At 50.1% G+C, this 18,376-nt stretch overlaps 6 protein-coding genes across 6 annotated transcripts; 1 reads left to right on the top strand and 5 right to left on the bottom strand.

Moving 5' to 3' along the window:
- Nucleotides 1-42: 42 nt before the first annotated feature.
- On the bottom strand, nt 43-5,508 carry N7537_010989 (ATP-grasp fold subdomain 2; the record flags this gene model as incomplete). The annotated part of the gene is made up of 13 exons (XM_056902043.1): nt 43-129; nt 189-481; nt 544-575; nt 637-1,241; nt 1,292-1,502; nt 1,566-1,948; nt 2,013-2,156; nt 2,226-2,347; nt 2,421-2,622; nt 2,867-2,961; nt 3,027-4,970; nt 5,020-5,049; nt 5,103-5,508. 13 exons carry the CDS (start codon nt 5,506-5,508, stop codon nt 43-45), a joined length of 4,554 nt encoding a protein of 1,517 aa, XP_056747330.1.
- Nucleotides 5,509-7,062: 1,554 nt separating this feature from the next.
- On the bottom strand, nt 7,063-8,048 carry N7537_010990 (CAP domain-containing protein; the record flags this gene model as incomplete). Its single annotated transcript, XM_056902044.1, has 2 exons — nt 7,063-7,405; nt 7,459-8,048. 2 exons carry the CDS (start codon nt 8,046-8,048, stop codon nt 7,063-7,065), a joined length of 933 nt encoding a protein of 310 aa, XP_056747331.1.
- A 2,024-nt stretch (nt 8,049-10,072) lies between these two features.
- On the bottom strand, nt 10,073-10,419 carry N7537_010991 (uncharacterized protein; the record flags this gene model as incomplete). The annotated part of the gene is made up of 2 exons (XM_056902045.1): nt 10,073-10,224; nt 10,260-10,419. The coding sequence occupies 2 exons, from the start codon at nt 10,417-10,419 to the stop codon at nt 10,073-10,075; spliced, it is 312 nt and encodes a 103-aa protein (XP_056747332.1).
- Nucleotides 10,420-10,977: 558 nt separating this feature from the next.
- N7537_010992 (thioredoxin domain-containing protein) lies at nt 10,978-13,517 on the bottom strand (the record flags this gene model as incomplete). Its single annotated transcript, XM_056902046.1, has 4 exons — nt 13,409-13,517; nt 13,239-13,356; nt 11,675-13,186; nt 10,978-11,618 (listed from the first exon to the last, which is right to left on the bottom strand). The coding sequence occupies exons 1-4, from the start codon at nt 13,502-13,504 to the stop codon at nt 10,978-10,980; spliced, it is 2,367 nt and encodes a 788-aa protein (XP_056747333.1). The 5' UTR covers nt 13,505-13,517.
- Nucleotides 13,518-13,994: 477 nt separating this feature from the next.
- Nucleotides 13,995-15,275, bottom strand: N7537_010993 (WD40 repeat domain-containing protein; the record flags this gene model as incomplete). Its single annotated transcript, XM_056902047.1, has 4 exons — nt 13,995-14,246; nt 14,302-14,949; nt 15,009-15,174; nt 15,235-15,275. 4 exons carry the CDS (start codon nt 15,273-15,275, stop codon nt 13,995-13,997), a joined length of 1,107 nt encoding a protein of 368 aa, XP_056747334.1.
- Nucleotides 15,276-15,544: 269 nt separating this feature from the next.
- N7537_010994 (uncharacterized protein) lies at nt 15,545-17,608 on the top strand (the record flags this gene model as incomplete). Its single annotated transcript, XM_056902048.1, has 4 exons — nt 15,545-15,567; nt 15,620-15,655; nt 15,707-15,953; nt 16,190-17,608. 4 exons carry the CDS (start codon nt 15,545-15,547, stop codon nt 17,606-17,608), a joined length of 1,725 nt encoding a protein of 574 aa, XP_056747335.1.
- Between the last annotated feature and the right edge of the window lie 768 nt (nt 17,609-18,376).

Below are 18,376 nucleotides of genomic sequence, written 5' to 3' on the forward strand. Positions count from 1 at the left end.
TGCACTGTCTAGTATAACCACATACATTTGGAAACGCTGTAACTACTGGCCCTTAGCCAACGTGATCACCTTCTTTGCGGCCTCCTCAAATCCATCAAATGCATGCAAAGGAAGGCCACTTTCCGCGATCTACGAATATCCAAGTCAGCAACTAGACAATGGTAGCGGATATCTAGATCAATACTTACCATCTTCTGCCCCAGTTCCTCATTTGTACCTCGCAGTCGCACAACCACTGGAACCTTCATATTCAAATCTCGGAAAGCCAAGATAATGCCCTCAGCAATCATGTCACAGCGAGTGAGTCCGCCAAAAATATTAACAAAGACGGCTTTGACCCGCGTATCAGAGCAAATCACGCGAAATGAAGCCTTGACAGTCTCCGAAGTAGCCTTGCCACCGGTGTCAAGGAAGTTCGCACAGTGGCCGCCGTGGATAGTGAGGGCGTCGACCGTGTTCATGGCAAGGCCGGCTCCATTGACTGCGTGATATTGTGAGTAAACACCCCTATCGTTTGAATGAGGCGTAGATAAGAATACATACCAAGTGTGCCAATGCTGCCTTCGCCTTCCAACCTATTGTATGTTAGTAAAGATACAGATAAATTTCGGGAGTCATGAATGTGCTTCTACATACTTGACGTAAACAATTCCGTCCTTTTCAGCTTCAACCTCCTCCGCAACCTCTTCGGATTTATTTCGAAGTTTATGAATATCTTCCTGTCGGCCCGAGCTGCGGAATGCAGCATCGTCAAAGCCGAAACGCGCACCGTGGATTTCCAAAGTACCATCGGCGGAGATGCCAATTTGTGTCTCTAGCGTAAAGGCCTCCTTCTCCTTGTAAATTTCCCAAAGAGCTTGTACAATTTCTGTAAGCTGCTTGTGGGTAGAGACCGGAAGACCCAAATGGGAGGCAACAGCAGCGATGACAGAGCTTTCGAATTCGGTTTGAGTGTAAGGGAATGGAAATTTCTGCGACTGAGCCGTGTTAAAGTTAGATGACGGCGAGGCAATGATGCATGGCGATAAAGCTGTTCTGTCGACTGTAATGGAAACAGAAACAGAACTATCAAAGCTGGAAGCCGACTCATTCACAGGGACAGACTTCTGCTTGAGGATATCGAATGCCTGGAACTGCTTAATGTACAGATTACGCTTGTGTTCAGGTGTTGGTCTCGAGATTGGCGTAACTCGTCTTATAGTATGAAATCCACGTTTTTGTGAGCTAGTCCCAGAAATTTGCTGTGGGTATGTCAGTATTCCTCAGATCGGATTCAAAAAAGCACACTCACACTTGTACCCGGCCGGCTAGACTGATTCGCGAACAAAGCCTTCATCCCTTCACCGAACTTCTCGGGGTGGTTGACCATAACCGCGCCAGCACGTTCAAGCGCTTGATACTTGGTTTCTGCATCTGGTTCCCCAGGTGCAGCCCAGGCCCCGGCATGTCCCATAATGCGCCCAGGGGGTGCTGCCAATCCCCCAACAAGGGCCATAATGGGCCTATCCAAGATCAATCAGCATTACATTCGAAAGCCCCAGAGAACAGAAAACACAATGACTTACTTAGGATCCACAGTCCTCCGTCGATAATCCTTGATCCACTCAGCAGCATCCATCTCCGCCGTACCCCCAATCTCACCAACAAGGATAATACCCCGAGTATCAGGATCATTCTCAAAGAGATTGAGAGCATCGACAAAGTTTGTTCCAGCCAACACGTCACCGCCCATACTAATACAAAGACTCTGACCAAGTCCAGCGCGAGTCGTCGACGCAACAGTCTCATAGCTCAATGTCCCAGACTTCGCCACAATGCCGACATTACCCGGCGCGAAGCAAGGTAATGGCTGGAAGCCGATTCGGCATTTGCCGATGGCGGATATAATTCCTGGGCAGTTCGCGCCCACTAGACGGGTCTTGGATTGTGTTTGGAGCATGGAGTGGATCTGTAATACTGTTAATAAAGATCCTTCAACCTTTGCCAGTACGATTAATCATGATAACTCATACCCGAAGGATATCGTGGATCGGTACATGTTCCGCCACAGCTACGACGAGCGGGATTTCCGCTTCAATGGCTTCTTCAATAGCTTTGGCGGTTTGGTTTCCCGGTACATAAATCGCGGATGCATCGGGTTTTGCCCGTTCTTGTGCCTGGAGGTGCTCGTCAGTCAACGGGTTAAATTACACCCTCGACAAGAGAAAACCCCATGTCACTCATACCGCTTTGACAGATGGGAAAACTGGTAATCCCAAATGTTCACCTTCAACACCAGGCTTAACACCTCCCACAATCTTAGTACCCCATTCAAGAGATTCCTTGACATTGGCAGTCGCCTGTCTTCCTGTAGTACAGCTTAGCATTCCATACATTCTATTGCGGGACACGTCTCAATTGAAACAAACAGGAATAATTACCCGTAAATCCCTGAAACAATACTCTAGTGTGAGCACCAATCTTGAGGTTTGGTAACGTGTCCGCATAACTGGGGGTGCGGGGGGTGGTTGTGAAGTGCCTTGTTAGGGGAGCCCGCAACTGGGGCGCCCGTTTTGGGAGGGCGTGTAAAGTCATGGCGTTCGGGGTGAAATACACATACACATGTAGATTGATACGGTGATTCTATAGAATGAAATATATGCAATGTCGAATTTGAAACTCAGATATGTGAAGAAGGCTATAAGCTAAGTCGGCTAATCCGGTGTCGGAGATTTCCCCACATTTGCCGAGGATGTCCGATTTTATACTAAGAATTCTTCAAGATATAAATTTATACTTCGTTTGCTGAGTGAACTAACTAAATAAAACTGTCTTCCGCTCCAACCAGACACGATCAATACTCATTCAGATGAAGCTTCTTCCCCACAAACCTCCGCCTAGCAGGCTTCTCGCCGCGCTGTTCCCGCTCCGCATTGAGACCCTTAAGCGCATGAAGAAGCATACCAGCATCAAAGAATCCATCTAGTGAGAATTACCAAGTTAGCAAAAGAGCCAATACTAGTCGCCAAAAAGAGCAGAAGACTTACACCCTCCCATCCCGTCATCCTCCATAAAGCTACTATCAGCAGCCGAAGTAGGCGTCTCAGCACCAGGCACACTCCCACCTCTTACAAGCCGACCACGCCGACTAGACTCAGACTGCAAGCTCTCCGCCAGCGCCTCGGTCTCTCTCGCGCGACTAGTACGCGGACTCGTCGGCTTGCGATTCGTCGCACGCAACAACTTCCGAATCTCAAACAAATACGACTCAAGCGTGTGCATAAGTCGTGACGTCTGCCTGTGCTTGGAGCTCGCACAGATCGAGATCGAGTCGTCCTTGATAATGTAGCCGATACCGAAACCATCGGCGGATGTAGGACCGAAGCCGAAGTGTCGCAGACAAGGGTTTCCGCAGTTCGAGGTCGACAAAACGCTGTTGTTGATCTTGTCCCAGCCGGGGTCGGCGAAGATAGCGGGTGTTGGCGCGGATGTTGTGCGGTAGGCGCGTGTGCTGCTTCCCGGTGAGGAGAGGCCGTCGTCTGAAGGGGACGAGGAGGAGAGTTTTAGTGATTCGGGGCCTTGGCTTTGCGTCTGGGATTGTGTTTCACCGGGGCTGGAGTAACCGCCTGTTGAGCTGGTGTCTGGGAAAAGGCCTTCGTCGAAAGAGCGTTGCCAGAGGCAGTAGAGAGCGTAGAGGTGGCGGTCTGGGCCTTGACCCTTTGAACATTCCTTGGTGGCGTCTGTGTGCTTCTTGCAAGCGGTGCGGAGGGCGTCGACTTTCTGTTCGGCAGCGTTCTCACCCCAGAATGCTGTGACGAAGTCTATGCATTGGGGTGTTACGGTGCGCACGGCTTCCGTGCGACCGTGTAAGAACATCTTTGTCATGGCTGGTTCGTAGGTATTTTCGACTCGGCCGTAGAGGCCGTAGTAGGCGGCTTGGAACGCCATCTGGATGAATGCGTCTGGAGAGAAGCCCATTGAGGTTATGAAGTTCTTGCCAAAGCCTTCGAAGTCCAGGACTTGGAATTCGTGCTGGCAGAGCAGGTCGGACAGGTGGGATTCGGCGAAGCGGAGCGCGATGTTAAGCTCAGGTGTCATGTCCCATTCTAGCTTTCGCGGTGTCGTGCTCACGTTTCCGAAACTTTGCGGGTCGCGCTTCGCTGGGTCAGGGCTGCTAGTTGCCCATAGGCTTGGGGATTGACCGTTGATGGTCCTTGCGAAGCGGAGGATGGTGTCGGTGTACACATCGCTGGCAAAGCGTAGCACCGTGTGGCCATCCACACCGGTATGCTCGAAGTTGATACCGGCACTGCCGTTCTTGCAGACAATGATTTGCAGCTTGTCGTACCACCGGTTGGTGCAAGTTCCAACCTGGACGCCTTTGACGACTTCGCTTGTGCCACAAAGCATATTAGCACAAAGCTCGGACGTGGTGGATGGCTCTGTGTCGTCCAAACATAGGACAAACAGCGCGGTATCGACAATGTTCAAACACTCCGCATTGTTAGATCTGGAATTTTTGGTCATGATATCGCGTAGCCCCGACCAAACTTTCCGATTCTCTGTGCTGAGTACACCCAAAGCACCCTTGGCAGCCTCATGAAGCGGAGTTTGAGCCGCATCCTCAATGATAACCTGCAGGTTAAGCGAGATGTCCTTCTCACTCATGATCAGATCGCTATTGTCATCCAAGACGTCAAACCAGTAGAACTGCCCCCTACACATAACAACCACGTGTTTAGCCGAGGGGTCCTGGCTAATGACACAGCCATTATCGGTAGGCAGACGTGCCGTTCCAAAAAGGCGCGAGTACTGATACATGCAAAGAGGCGTTCCTCGCACGGTATCAGGAGGCAACTCCTCCCGACGCACAGCTCGAACAAATGCCAATGATGAGATTACCAGTGATGCAGCTCGAGTAACTTGGTGATTTCTGGCGGGAGTTGGGTCATCCTCCAAAAGGAAAAATGGATTGAGGTTCAAAACAACGGCTGCAGATATTAGATGGGCGCAAAAATGCTAACAGGAAATCCAACTTACGATTATCGAAATTCAAGTAAGAATCATACCCTAGAAATGATCAGCTAACCTCCCATCAAGTCCTGGGTTATGAATCGACGTACAAAATTGCTCGATATAACTTGTCTTTGAACCAGCATAAGTCTTAAGCCGTTCTTGCAGAAGAGGACCATCATTCTTTAGAAAGTCCCGAACGGCGGCCTTGGTCTCTTCATGGTCACGCGGGCTCTGCAAGCCTTGCAGAGTATCTATGTACCGGCGACAGGTATCCTCCAGATCGGGAATAGGAAGCTTAGGTAGCGAATCTTGGTTTGCAAAAGTCAAGCCCTGGCTCTTGGGGGTATGGGGTTCGGCAACCTCAGTGGAGGGCCGTTCAGTAGGGACATTTGGTCTCATGACCGTGTGGCCTTGGAGGTCAGTGCCCGACCTCTTGTTTGAGTCAGTGTCCATGGAATCACCGAGTGGTTTGGGGGCTGTGAAGAATCGGACTGCCATTGAGGAATAAGACATGATGTTAGATGTGTTCAACGTTTCCGGGCAAAAAAAAAGGTAAATCAGGCGTAGCGACTAGCGAGGACGGTGGGGATTGATAGGAGGCGAAGAGCTGTGCGGTAGAAGTAGTGACAATCTTGGAGGCAGTATGATGGCATTGAGACTATGTCATGTGCAGATGCAGACAGGTGGGCAAGGGACGAGGGGATGAAAAGAAGATATATGGTAATATACGAAGGTCAAAAATAGAGATCATGCAGAAACAAGAAGGAATCAAGGTGGCGCGAGACAAGGAAGAGAGCATGGTAATTTTATATGGGGGGATTATAGAGTGGTCTCAACGGCTGTGGATCCGGCTCGGGCCTAAGGGGAAAAGGAAAAGACCACAGATTGAGTAAGGTACTTACAGAGCACTATTCAGTAGTGCAAATGGTATGCAACCCCGAGGCGCGGGTTAGCGTGACCGGGGTGATACGGTGGAAGAACGGAATGATAGCGCCGGAGAAACGGATGAGTTTCGCTGTGCCGTTTGTCAGATGTCAAATGATTGCCAACAAAAGAACCCCGTGGACTAGTAGTTTATGGTCTCTATAGTGCCCCTTTAGGTGCCATGGGAGATTCTGAGGGTTTGAAACATGTATAAATCACACCTAAAGCCTTTTCCATGAAGGATGACAATGGAATGGCTTTGTCTTGGGAGGATATGCCCCTCACTCCGTGGGGGGTGATTAAGAGGGAGATGATAGGGTGGGATACCGGATAAACTAGGCTAAGAACTTACTTCCAAGGTTAATGTCAATCACTGATGTACCCTGCACATTGCCGCAGGTATCTTGGCTTGGGATGAAGATGTACAACAAAAGCTTGGACCGCGTTGAGTTCGACAAATTAAGGTCAACTCGCTCTTTAACAAAGATCAAAAGGTGGCTCTCGGGACGGAGGAAGTGGTCTACCGTGTACCCGACACAGAATTTCTTGGAATTTGAAGTATATCGGTATGAGCTCTGGTTTCATGTCCCAATGACGTTTCGGGCGAAGGGACCGGTCATGCGGGGAAGCTTGTGATCACGTGGACACGGTGTCATATTGCTGAAAAAGAACATATAACCATCCAAGTACAACTGCTTTTACAATGGAAAATCCTACGATTCTGTGGAGGATGTTAAGATAACTTCATAATACGCTGGGATACACAGTACATCACGCTTGCAAATGTAAAAAAAAAAGTATGACGCCAAAGATTTTGCTATCCACAGGATGAGCCGCACACAGGAGTGGCGGAAGACAAGGAGTCAAAAGAATATTCACAATGGAACAATAATATCTGCATTGCCATGGGTCCTCCCAAGGAGAAGGACGAAGCACGCTTGCATACATACAGTATAGGTCACCGATCGAGGCAGGACATGCAAATGACGTAGAAGGTAAAGACAAGAAGACAAATCCAGATGGCGCAAAGCGAATGGGGGAGACATGTTGTTTAGAAGAACAGATCAATGGGTTTAGATCACTCCACACAAGAATATCCGATGTGGCATTCTCAAATCAACAGCTCCGTATATCCCGAGACGTTTATGCACTGGGCTTCAAGACGTTGGCGGCATACTCGCCGGCGTAGTTACCGGGCGAGCCATAGTTGCAAACAGTGTAGGCGGAGGCACCACCAACATTCTTCAAGTCAGAACAGCTAACAGTAGCACAACCGACTTGAGTGGTAGCTTTCCAGACGATCTGAGTGAAGTGACCCCACTTCTCGAAGTTGGTCATATCAGGGTCGGCCTCGCCGTAGAGGTTGGCGAAGTACGGCGCCTCGTCAGTGTACATCATCTCACTGATAATCTTCTCACCGACCTCAGCCGCATCGTAACCATATGCGATGTTCTGACCGTAATCTCCGCTGGCGGATACGATGGAACTAGTCAACGTTAGTATGGTTGTTTTTCTCAAGCCAAACGAATGACTACTTACGTGTCGTGACCGTACTCGCAACGCGAGGCGAGAGTGTGGGCAGCTCCCGCGAGGTCGTTGGACCAGGTCAAGCCGCTGGCGGAGTGGGCGCTGCGGTGAAGGTTGTGGTAGTGCAGGATGGACTCCTGGTAGGAGTTGGCAGCGCTAGGGGCGGCAGTGGCAGCGGCGGTGGTCGAGGTGGCCGAAGAGGTAGCGACGGAGGTAGTCGCGGGGGCAGCAGTGGTCACGGACTCGATTGCGGCCACGGTGGTCGAAGACGAGGTGGTGGAGGACGTGGTTGCGCTGCTGGGTTCAGACTCAACCACGGCGGCAGCGGTAGTAGGAGCCACGGCGGTTGTAGAAGCCGCAGCAGGGGCAGACTCGACCTCAGCGGGGGCCTTCTTGGAAACGTCGACAGTGGGAAGGGGAGCGTTGGTGGGCTTGGTGTGGTCCTGCTTGACCAAAACAGCGGTGCTGGGGGTGTTGGTGGGCCACTGGGTGACAGTCTCGGTAACGGTGACGGTAGTCCAGTCGGTCACGTAAACCTCCTTCTGAATAACCCTGGCACAAGTGCCAACCGCCAAGGCGGCAAAGATGACAGCAGAACGCATGTTGGGATTGGAAGACAAAGAAACTTCTCCAGGAAGTTTGTATGAAGAGAAAGGGAGATTGGGTCAAGCAGATCGACTGCGTTGACAAAGGAGTGTGTACGTTAGGGATAAATGAGTGGCAGGCCTAAAAACACCTTCTTTCTTCAAGGAGTGAAAGAAAGATAAGATGCAGGCTGAAAAGATTGGTGAGGACGAGGAGAGAAGGGAGAAGGAGAGAGAAGAGGAGGTTAATGTGGTAAATAATGTAGAAAGGGGAAGATGAGGAAGAAGTGGGGCCGTGCGAACAATAGGGAGATTAATTTTAAATGAAGGTCCAAATGAACTTGGAGATTGGAACAAACAAGTAATTATTTTATAAAATTATTATACCATTTGAAAGCCTTCAATGGCTCCTATACTTATTCTCTTTTCTTTGGTAGAATTTCCAGCCTCTTGAGAGTTGAACATACCTTGCTGTGGCACATTCTATAGTACATTCCAAGTCCTAGATACCATTTCACGCAGATATGAGGCTGGCTAAGAAATTAAGCCAATATTCTCCGAGATTTATGTGTAATTTCCTTTAAAGTGTTAAGGATATCGACTTATTAAAAATTAAAATTAAGAATATGATATGTGATGGATGTGTGCATGTCCACGGGTGGTCCGCTGGAAGTGTTGCCTGGACCAATCTATAAGCCCACATATTGGGGTACGTAGTACGTACGCTAGTCAGAAGAGAAATAAGGTAATTAAAAGTACCGTGGGTTTCAGGAGGAAAATCTTCGTATGGAGTACTCCGTACTACGAAAGAGCAATCGAGATCTTGTATGATCGAAGCCAATTGTCAACATTGGAAGCCCCTTAGCCAGGAACGGGCTCAAAGTGTCCACCCGTAGCCTTAACAACCAATCAAAACAGCCCATCACAAAAACAAAACCTCCCCACTTGGACACCCGTTTATCCCGCTAAGAAACTTGGCTTGAAGGCCGATTCGGTAGTGCGGATCTGTGTTATATTAAATCAATCAACCTCGTTTCAGCCACTCATTAACAGGATTAACGATATTCTCCGGAATACCCGGCATTGAAATGAGATTTCCCTTTTTTGGCCTTCTCTTATATTGAGTTTTAGGCAGCCCGCTTCCAATATTTGTCCATGGATCGTCCTGAAAGTGGAAGATCAAAATCAATATGGGCCAACCAATCAGAGCGTGACATTCGGTGGTACAACCTCACGTCCACGGATCATGGTGGGACCAGGCGCCTATACATTGTAACAAGGGGAAATTCCAAAACATCATATTATCGGTTCTACCTGTACGATCCCATCTGCGGTACTCCGTACAGGGTATGAGTATGGAGTATGGAGTATGGAGTAGTAGATTCTAGCCTTCAACATGCACATCCACCTTTCCGGCATTTGAGCCCAGGATCCACAGTCTAGAGGGGCGGCAGGAGATCCGCTCTGGAATCACGTAAAGTGCATTGACTAACTAGTTAACTAGTTATCATGAGTAACCTTTAAACAAATTTCTCGAAAATTTTTGATAAATGATCATTTACCTTGGATCGACGTTGGACGTGCTACCATTTAGTGTGAGATGTTATGGGAGATGCAATTGGATGGTCTTTTAGCGGTGTTTAGTTGTCTTTTAGCTGTTCTTTTTAGATGTGCTTGTTAGATGTCTATTTAGAGTCTTTTAGATCTTTTAGGTGTAAAAGAAGGCGGTATCGAAGGACCAATGTGGAATAATTGCTATCTGTAACCAGTCTTTCATTACTGGCAACTAGACCTAACCACCGTTCGCCAACCCCGCAAGGAAAAGTATTAGGCCGGTCATTGTCAAGTAATATTGCAATACCTAAGCATAAAGAATGAAAATCAATAGATGTGGACAACCGGCCTAAAAGAGCGTTTCATATAAAAATGTTTTCTTAGTTCATTCTCCAGTCTCAGATCTTGTTTGCACTTCACCGTTAGGGTCTGCCAACCATTTCTTCGCATCCTGGCGGAGGCGACGCAACGGATCGGAAACTCCGGTTTCAATCACCCCACAGCAATTCCTCGAAGGGAATACCCATCGCGCGAAGCTTTGACTTCACGACATCGACGAACCGATCAGCCGCCGCCTCATAGCTGCCGGAGGGAACAACTTTGATCAACTCCATCGATCCCTTCCACTGAAATCGGTAGGCTATCCCCCCCCAAGGCTAGTATGGTGGTCGTTACCGAGGTTTTTAATAGTTAGTCCTCGCAGGCCAAGGACGACGGTCCATTGGTTGCCATCGTCATTTTGCTCAAACCACTCCATAATTTTCTCGGCCTCCACTTTCAGCAGTTTCAGGCGAGAGAAGGTGCGCACGATGTGACCTTCTAGGAGATCAGACATCAAAGACGGCCTAGAACCGCGCCATTGTGGTTGATATGGGACGAGATAAAGTTTACGTTCCTTTCTAGCACATCAGCTTCATGCACGAGGGCAGACAAAAAGAAAATATACTTTGGCCGATGTGCGTCAGGCAGATGAGATGATGAACGGCATATTGACCTCGACTAGATCCATCGCTGGTACGGGATGCGGATGGTCTTCGCAGCCTAATTGATGGAGTATGCGCATGGCAGGCAAATTGGTACAATTTTGACTATATACGACATACTAGTTAGTGACGGTAGATGACTAAATTACTACTCGCAATATGAAGAAACCGAAGGTTATAGAAAAGTCCTCTGCATAGTGCTTTCTACCGCCTTCACGTATATCTGAAAAGACATATTAAAAAACGACCAAAAGGACATGATAAGGCCGCATAAGCGGCCGACTATTCTTGTAGTAATTAAGTCAAAGGTGGGCATACTCATCACCCGTACCCAACCAAACAGAACGCCACTGCCGCACACAACTGTGGAGTCAATATCGAAAAATGTAACAAAAAAAAGCTCCTAGCGCCTAGAGATCAATTATTCGACATCGCCCAGCCTCACAAACCATCAAGTAGTTCTTGGCAGGCTCACCGGCCTTTAAATCTTGAACGAGCGCATTTCGGGATTTGAGCCAGAAGGACTGATTCCCTACAAAGTCTTTCAGATGTGAGGGGCGAATGTCAACAATCGAAGTGACCACGATAGATGAGGACACGGCCACGCCGGCCTCGGCCCGGACCCGTTGTCGAATTAGGTCGAGTGCCGACACGGGCTCATCGTTCCGACTGAGGAGAGCGTCGCCACGTGGATTAGAAATCGAGGAGATATCGGCGGTGGAGAACACACCCGTCACCGTGCGAGTGCCAATCTGGAGGCCCACGATCACGTCCAGCATTCCTACGAATAGGAAGGGGTGCTGGATGATCTCTACCGCGAAGGTGTTGCATGTCTGCCGGGCCAAGGTCCGGTAACTCTCATCCTCGAGTAGAGCGGATAGGCGTAGTAGATTGCGCGCAATGACTCCGTTTACCGAAGGTGTTGCTGACTCGGTGCCGGTCTTCAGACGGAGGAGCGGGCCAGGCATGCCAGGGGTGGTGACGGAAGGTGTACTGTAGTATCCGGTAGCTGTAGAGCCACTCTGAGCCAAGAAGTATTCATTAAGGTACTCTAAAATCGCCAAGTTAGCCATAAGATCTCGTTCAAATTGAAGGGGGTATTCTCACTTTGCAGTCGCTCGGCAAATTGAAGGTAGCTGTCGTCGTAAGTAGCGTCATACATGTCGAGCAGCCCGCTGGCCAAGTATGCGTAGTCGTCGGCGAAGCCTGGGGTGTCTCCACGATTTCCATCACGGTAAATGCGCCATAGCTGTCCCGTGGCTTTGTCAAAGAGATTGTCCTTAATGAAGCTGATTGCCCGTGCTGCCGCTTCGCGACAATGCACAGCCTTGGAGCTCTCAATCTCCTCAAACAGAATACTACACTTCGCAAGCGCACCAATCGCCAATCCATTCCAGGCCACGATAATTTTGTCATCCAGGTCTGGCCGCACGCGTGTTCGTTCGCGATAATCGTGCAGCTTCTGCTTTGATGACTTGATGATCTTGACCACTTCTTCCTCGCTAAGACCGAAGTCTCTTGCGAGTTTGCTCGGTGTGGCGCGGATGGACAACACGTTTTGGTTCATGAACTCATCATGCGGGTCATACTCGGGTGGAACGTTGCCGTCAGGGAGAACACCCCAGTGTTTGGCGCAAACGGGAGCATCTCGAGCGCCGAGGACTGAAGTGAGTTCTTTCAGCGACCAGACATAAAACGCACCCTCCCGCCTTTCGGTGTCATTGGGATGAGGGTAACTGTCGGCATCTTCTGAAGAAAAGAACCCTCCGGTGGGCGACTGTATCGGGGCGCTCGTCAAGTAGGCAGCGAGGTCATAGACAGCACCTAGAAGTTCGGGGTCATGAGTGAGCCGGAAAGCGTCCACGTAAACATCCAATAGCTGTGCCTGGTCATAAAGCATCTTCTCGAAATGGGGGAGACCCCAGTCCGTCGTCACGCTATAACGCGCGTATCCGTGGCCGATGTGGTCCCGAATGCCACCACGGGCCATGTTCACTAGTGTTGTGACGGCCATTGCGGTTGCTTGTTCACACTCATCATGCCCTACAACATCTGTGACCTGAGTCGGGTAGGCACCGAGCCGGAGTAGGAAGCTGAGGTTAGACGGTGTAGGAAATTTGGGTGCGCGGCCAAACCCGCCATTGACCGAGTCGTATCGAGATGCGAAATGCTGATACGCTTCTTCTAAAAGCTCAATATCCATTTCCTCGTCATTATCATTATCGCGATCGCCTTGCTGCGAGTGCGTCCCTTCCTCGGCAAACTCTCTCAATTGTTTCGTGATTTCTTTGGCGCTGTCGAGACAACGCTGCTGTTGTGTCTGCCACACATCTCTCAATTTTTCTAAAATTTCCACAAACCCGATTGCCTCGGGGCCCGTAAATGTGGTTGAGTTTGGGCCTTGCCAGTAAGTCCCACCAAATACAGGCTCGAGGTCAGGAGTCAAAAACACATTCAAGGGCCAGCCACCCGAACCCGTTGTGGCCTGGACATAATTCATGTAGACGTCGTCGATATCTGGTCGCTCTTCGCGGTCAACTTTGATCGGGACGAAGGATTCATTCAGAATCGAGGCCACCTCTGATGACATGAACGATTCTTTTTCCATGACATGGCACCCTAGACAAGATTAGAATACAAGTACCCCCCCAGTGGAGTAGTTGTAACCTACAATGACATGCGGAGTAACCGATACTGAGAAAGATTAAACGATTGTGCTTCTTGGCAAGCTCCATAGCTTCTGCATCCCAGACTTGCCATGCTACCGGGTTGTTCATATGTGCTCGAACCTGTTGTTCCGTGAGCGTGTTGCAATTTCTCCCAAGGGAATACATCTCTCACATAAGGAGACTTGCTTTGGTGCAAACGATTGACCATTTTTGGGCCTGCGTCAGGTACATCATGACGTGGATGTGAGTGGTTGATCGACGCGGCCATTATGACTGAGTTTCCAATACTTTTGCTGGTCGGAGACTAGACATCCGTCAGTCCGAGACTCAAGAGGGGTTACTAACAGGTTCCGGCAGTACAATACCTAGGTACCCAACTTCGGAAGCTACCCCACGTGTGATCGAGTCCGTGGGATATAAATTTCTTGTAGGACAAATAATATCTCGTAACTAGGGAGACAAATGGGAGGTTAGAGGGGGGTCGGAGCGGGTTGGAGCGTGTCTTGAAGAATAAAGTCGTGTGCGGGCCAGCGCTATTTGGGTGGGGGAGTCGAGGCGAAGGTCGAGGTCGCGGGAGATCGGCCCTGTGCGTCATGGCTGCATCAGGAAGGTCACGTGATTCATACTATACCCGGTTGCAGGAGCACTGTATATTGTAGACAGTACTGTATAGTCTACATTGTATATGGTATTCGGTGCACTGTACATGTCTCTGCTAGGTATACACATGCTCAAAACACAATTGGGTATCACATCATCTAATCATCCCCCATGAGCTCTGCCAACTCTGCTTCTTCCTCCGCCGTTAACATTGATTCGGCTGGCTTTTCCTCCTTCTCCTTTTCTACCGGCTTCTTTGCAAGTTCCACTGCTTTCTGAAGCTCATCGGGTCGAAGGGACCATTGGCGAATGGTCGCATCGATTCCTACACTGACAATGGTTGATCCTACAAGCACAAGCCCAGTGACCTCTTCGAAGTGGCCGGAGAAAGTATGATGGAGTGCTCCAGTCTATTTTAATCAGCATATACCCCATGTAAAGACTGCAAAAGAAAAAGGCCCTTACCGATCGGTTCCATACTCTAACTTCTTCGTCCCGACAGGCAGTCACAACCCAGCCTCCCGTTTCATAGACGACAACATCACGGACAAAGTCGGGATGCTCTAGGGTCAGATTGGCCTTCCACTCATCCTCTCGAACCAAGCATTTGGCAGTCTTGTCAGCCGAAGCAGTCCAGAGATCACCGTCATTATCGAAAAAGAGCTTGTAGACACTGGTGTCATGTGGAAGGAGAGGGTCAGTAGCACTACCACCGCCAAAGATACTGAATTGGCGAATCTCCCGGTCACTTCCTGCACTAAATACGATTGGTTGGGTGCTCTCTGATTCTGGGTCAAGGGCAAGGTCCTGGATGCCGCGGGAGTGGCCCTTGAAGGTCTCCAGTCGCTCACCACTTGTGATATTGAACACCAGGACTTGTGCATCGGCACCACCGGAGATGAGCAGGTCATCCCCACGTAGTCTTGCGCTGGTAACTGATCGAACAAAGTCAGCATGGCCTTCGTACTTCTGGCGTGGTTGGCCAGTAGCCGTGTCCCAGCTCCAGATAGCTTTGTCCCAGCACCCGGCAAATAGGAGCTTGCCATCGGGACTCAAACAAAGACTGGTCACGGGAGCCATAGGACCTGTAAACGCCCTGGCTGTTTCTCCCGTCTGTAAGAATGTGAGAAAATGGGATTTTGAAACAGTTTTGAGGTTACAATTGAACTTACGGCGAGGATGATCCTTCTCACGGTGCCATTGCTTTGTGCAACATAAATCGATCCAGTATTCCAGGGGTCTGGATGAGCTGCTAGGATCTTGCCTTGTAGTCGAATAGGGTTTCCATTGGTGTTCTGGGACTTGGCATCTTTCCGCTCCTGCTCATCCAAAGATGCGCTGCGAGAGATGTCAATTAACCCTTTTTAATTCAAAGATCAAAGAATTAGTTTGACTCACGATGTCTGAAAGAAATGATCTCGGTTCGAAGATGTCGTCATCGTGTTTCAAGTCTCTGAAAATCAAGTCAAAACGTAAAAGCAGCTCTCATTTTTCCCCATCAACTTCTCCCCCGCTCCAAAATTGCTATCCGAGCTCACGTCGTCCACCGTAGCCCGCATCCTCCACAAAACCACAGAATTTGCGTTTCCTCTCCCTTCCCTTCTCTTCCCAACCTCCAATCTTGTCTCTTCAAACCTCTTTGTTCTCCTATTCTTTCCCTCCGTATCCCCTCGTTTTTTTACCCAGCGCGATATCGCGCACAGCTGCCATGGAAATGAATCACCTCATAGGGTCAGTCTGAACATGTTCGGAGCCAAGGTGGCCGGGAGTTAACATCTGGCAGTCAGCGTTTCAACCTGATCTCGAAAAGTGACATTCGGTGAGTTTATCAGACTCTCAATTACCTTGTCCATAATTAATTGTCTTTCAGCTATGTCGGTACTCTTCACGAAATCAACCCCGAAGCTTCCACGATAGCTCTTGAGAATGTCATGTCATTCGGCTCAGAAGGGCGCCGTGGCAACCCCGCCGAGGAAGTCCCCCCCTCCACCAGTGTCTACGAGTACATCGTCTTTCGAGGAAGTGATGTGAAGGACATCAGCATTGCTGGGGAGGACCAAAAGGACCCCGCACCGCAAGAAGCTCCTCGGGTACCAGATGACCCTGCCATTCTCGGGGTAAGTCACAGCTCTTTCCTCGAACCCACCACGTCATCCCGCACAACAAACCACCGCCCATTCTCTCGGCGAATTGATCAAGTGACGAAAAATTCTCGGATGTAAACTCACAGACCTGTTCTGAATGCGCAAAACCGTGTAGAGATTTCCGTTGCCTTCCTTCTGATGATCAATTCCCAATCGTGGACTTGTTTTCTGTATCATCGTGTATACAGTGTGCTGACCAGTGCAAATAGGGCGCGCAACGACCAGTTCTTACCCAGGGGCCTGATTCGGGACCTGCTCCACAGAATCTTCCTCCCCAGGGCCCTCCCCAGCTGCCCCAGGGAGCTGGCCCAACTCCTCCCGGTTATCCCCCGCAACACCAATTCCAGCAAGGTTTCTACCCTCCCTACGGACAGCGATTTGGACCACCTCCTCCGTTCCCTCCCGGTCCCGGTTTCCCGCCGTATGGTGCTCCGCCCGGGTGGTACCCCCCTCCAGGCCATGGATTCCCCCCGGGCCCTGGTCAATTCCAACCGCCGATGCCCATTGGCCCTGGCCAGCAACCTGGTCCTCAGCAACCTGGTCCTCAGCAACCTGGTCCTCAGCAGCCTGGTCCTCAGCAGCCTGGTCCTCAGCAGCCTGGTCCTCAGCAGCCTGAATCTCAGCAGCCTGGATCTCAGCGCCCCGGACCTCCGGGTGCCGCTCCCGCGCCTAAGCCTACCTCTGAACTCCCGGTCGGGGACAAGGTTCCCAACAAGTCTACGAGCCGTAACGCAACCCCGGCCGCTCAGAACGCCCCCACTCCTCCAATCGAGTCTAAGCCTACTGTTGCTGAAGCTTTGCAAGGTCCTGTCAGTACTGCTCCTCTAACTGCTCAGAAGAATGGCCGAGTCATGCCAGCTATCCCGATCGCTGCCCCGAAGCCCAATCCTCCGATCGCCCACATTCCTTCCGCCCCTCGGGGAAATAACCAGTCTGTCACCGATGCTACCGCGGCCGCCACTGCGGCGGTTGCTGCCGCCATGGCCAAGTTGCCGCAGCCTGGTGCTCAAAAGCAACCCGGACAGCCCGAAGGTGCCGTGGATGCGCTTACGCAGCAGATGAACCACATGCGCCCTTATGACAACACCCGTGCCCCCCGAGGCGGTCATCACCACCCTCGTGGTGGACGCGGCGGTGCTCGTCCTCCGCAGCAGCCCAAGAAAATCGAAGTCCCCCAATCGGATTACGATTTCCAAACCGCAAACGCCAAGTTCAACAAGCAGGATTTGGTGAAGGAGGCCATTGCCACTGGAGTTCCTGTTGCTGAAGCTGAGGCCCATGCAGCTGAGGAGGCGGAATCTATGGAATCCATGTCAAACGGCGGCGGCGCTTCGAACCATGGCTACAACCGCGGTTCCTCCTTCTTTGACAATATCTCGAGTGAGGCTCGCGATCGTGAGGAAAACACCGCTCGTGTTGGTGGCCGTGAATGGCGCGGCGAGGAGGAGAAACGCAATATGGAAACTTTCGGACAGGGTAGCGTTGATGGCTACCGCCCCAATTACCGCGGTCGTGGCCGTGGCCGTGGCTACGGTCGTGGTCGAGGTGGTTACAATCGTGGCTATGGTGGACGTGGCCGTGGCGGCCGGGTCCCCTCGGAGTCCACTGGTGTTCCATCCCAGGGTTGATCGAGATCTTTTTTTTTTACATGTCCTTCTAGCGATGATTGCTATCTTGTTTTCATATTTGGGTGGCAAGACCAATGACCGAAACGAATAATCACACTTGAATCTTTTCTAGTCTCTTCGGCGCAATGGCAAACTGGGGCCGGGGGCATACTGGGTTGGCCATACGATACTTCCTGCAACAGCAATTATGGGTGTTTATTTGTGTTTATTTTTGTTTATTGTTATATTTTTTTTTGTCACGCATACCCTTTCCGCAGCGTCTTCTGAAATTCCTGGATCCCGTGGATTCTTCCTTCTCATGTTTTCAACTGCGCAGAAAGTGGCCAATGCACCATGATCCCTCTGCTTGCATAGAGGAGATATCGTTATTTGTGTGTAAACCATCTGGGGAGGAAAACTCCCCCAATGACCTAAATGAAAAAGGCAAAAAACGAGGCTGAATGGCCTTCGAATCTGTTTCTTCCTTAGATATATATATATATATACATATGTAAGCACTAGTTATGTACGGAGTACAACGTAATTCGCCATCCTATTCACTCGGCAGATCGAGACCTAAGAACCCAAAAAGTGGCTGAATCCTTTAGTCCTGTGGATGTGAGCTCTCCTCTCCAAACTTGATACATCATGTATCATGTCTTTAGCTCGGACTGACCGCTCTTCTTAGAAATTGTAACAAAGAAATTACACTACACAGATCGATTAACTATGTGGAGATCCGTACATCCGCGAGATAGATCGAAATCGAGCCATTCAGAGAAGAACAAT

This window comes from Penicillium hordei (assembly GCF_028827395.1).
Source record: "Penicillium hordei strain IBT 12815 chromosome Unknown utg000006l_segment0_segment0, whole genome shotgun sequence".
Taxonomy (NCBI): Eukaryota; Fungi; Ascomycota; class Eurotiomycetes; order Eurotiales; family Aspergillaceae; genus Penicillium; species Penicillium hordei.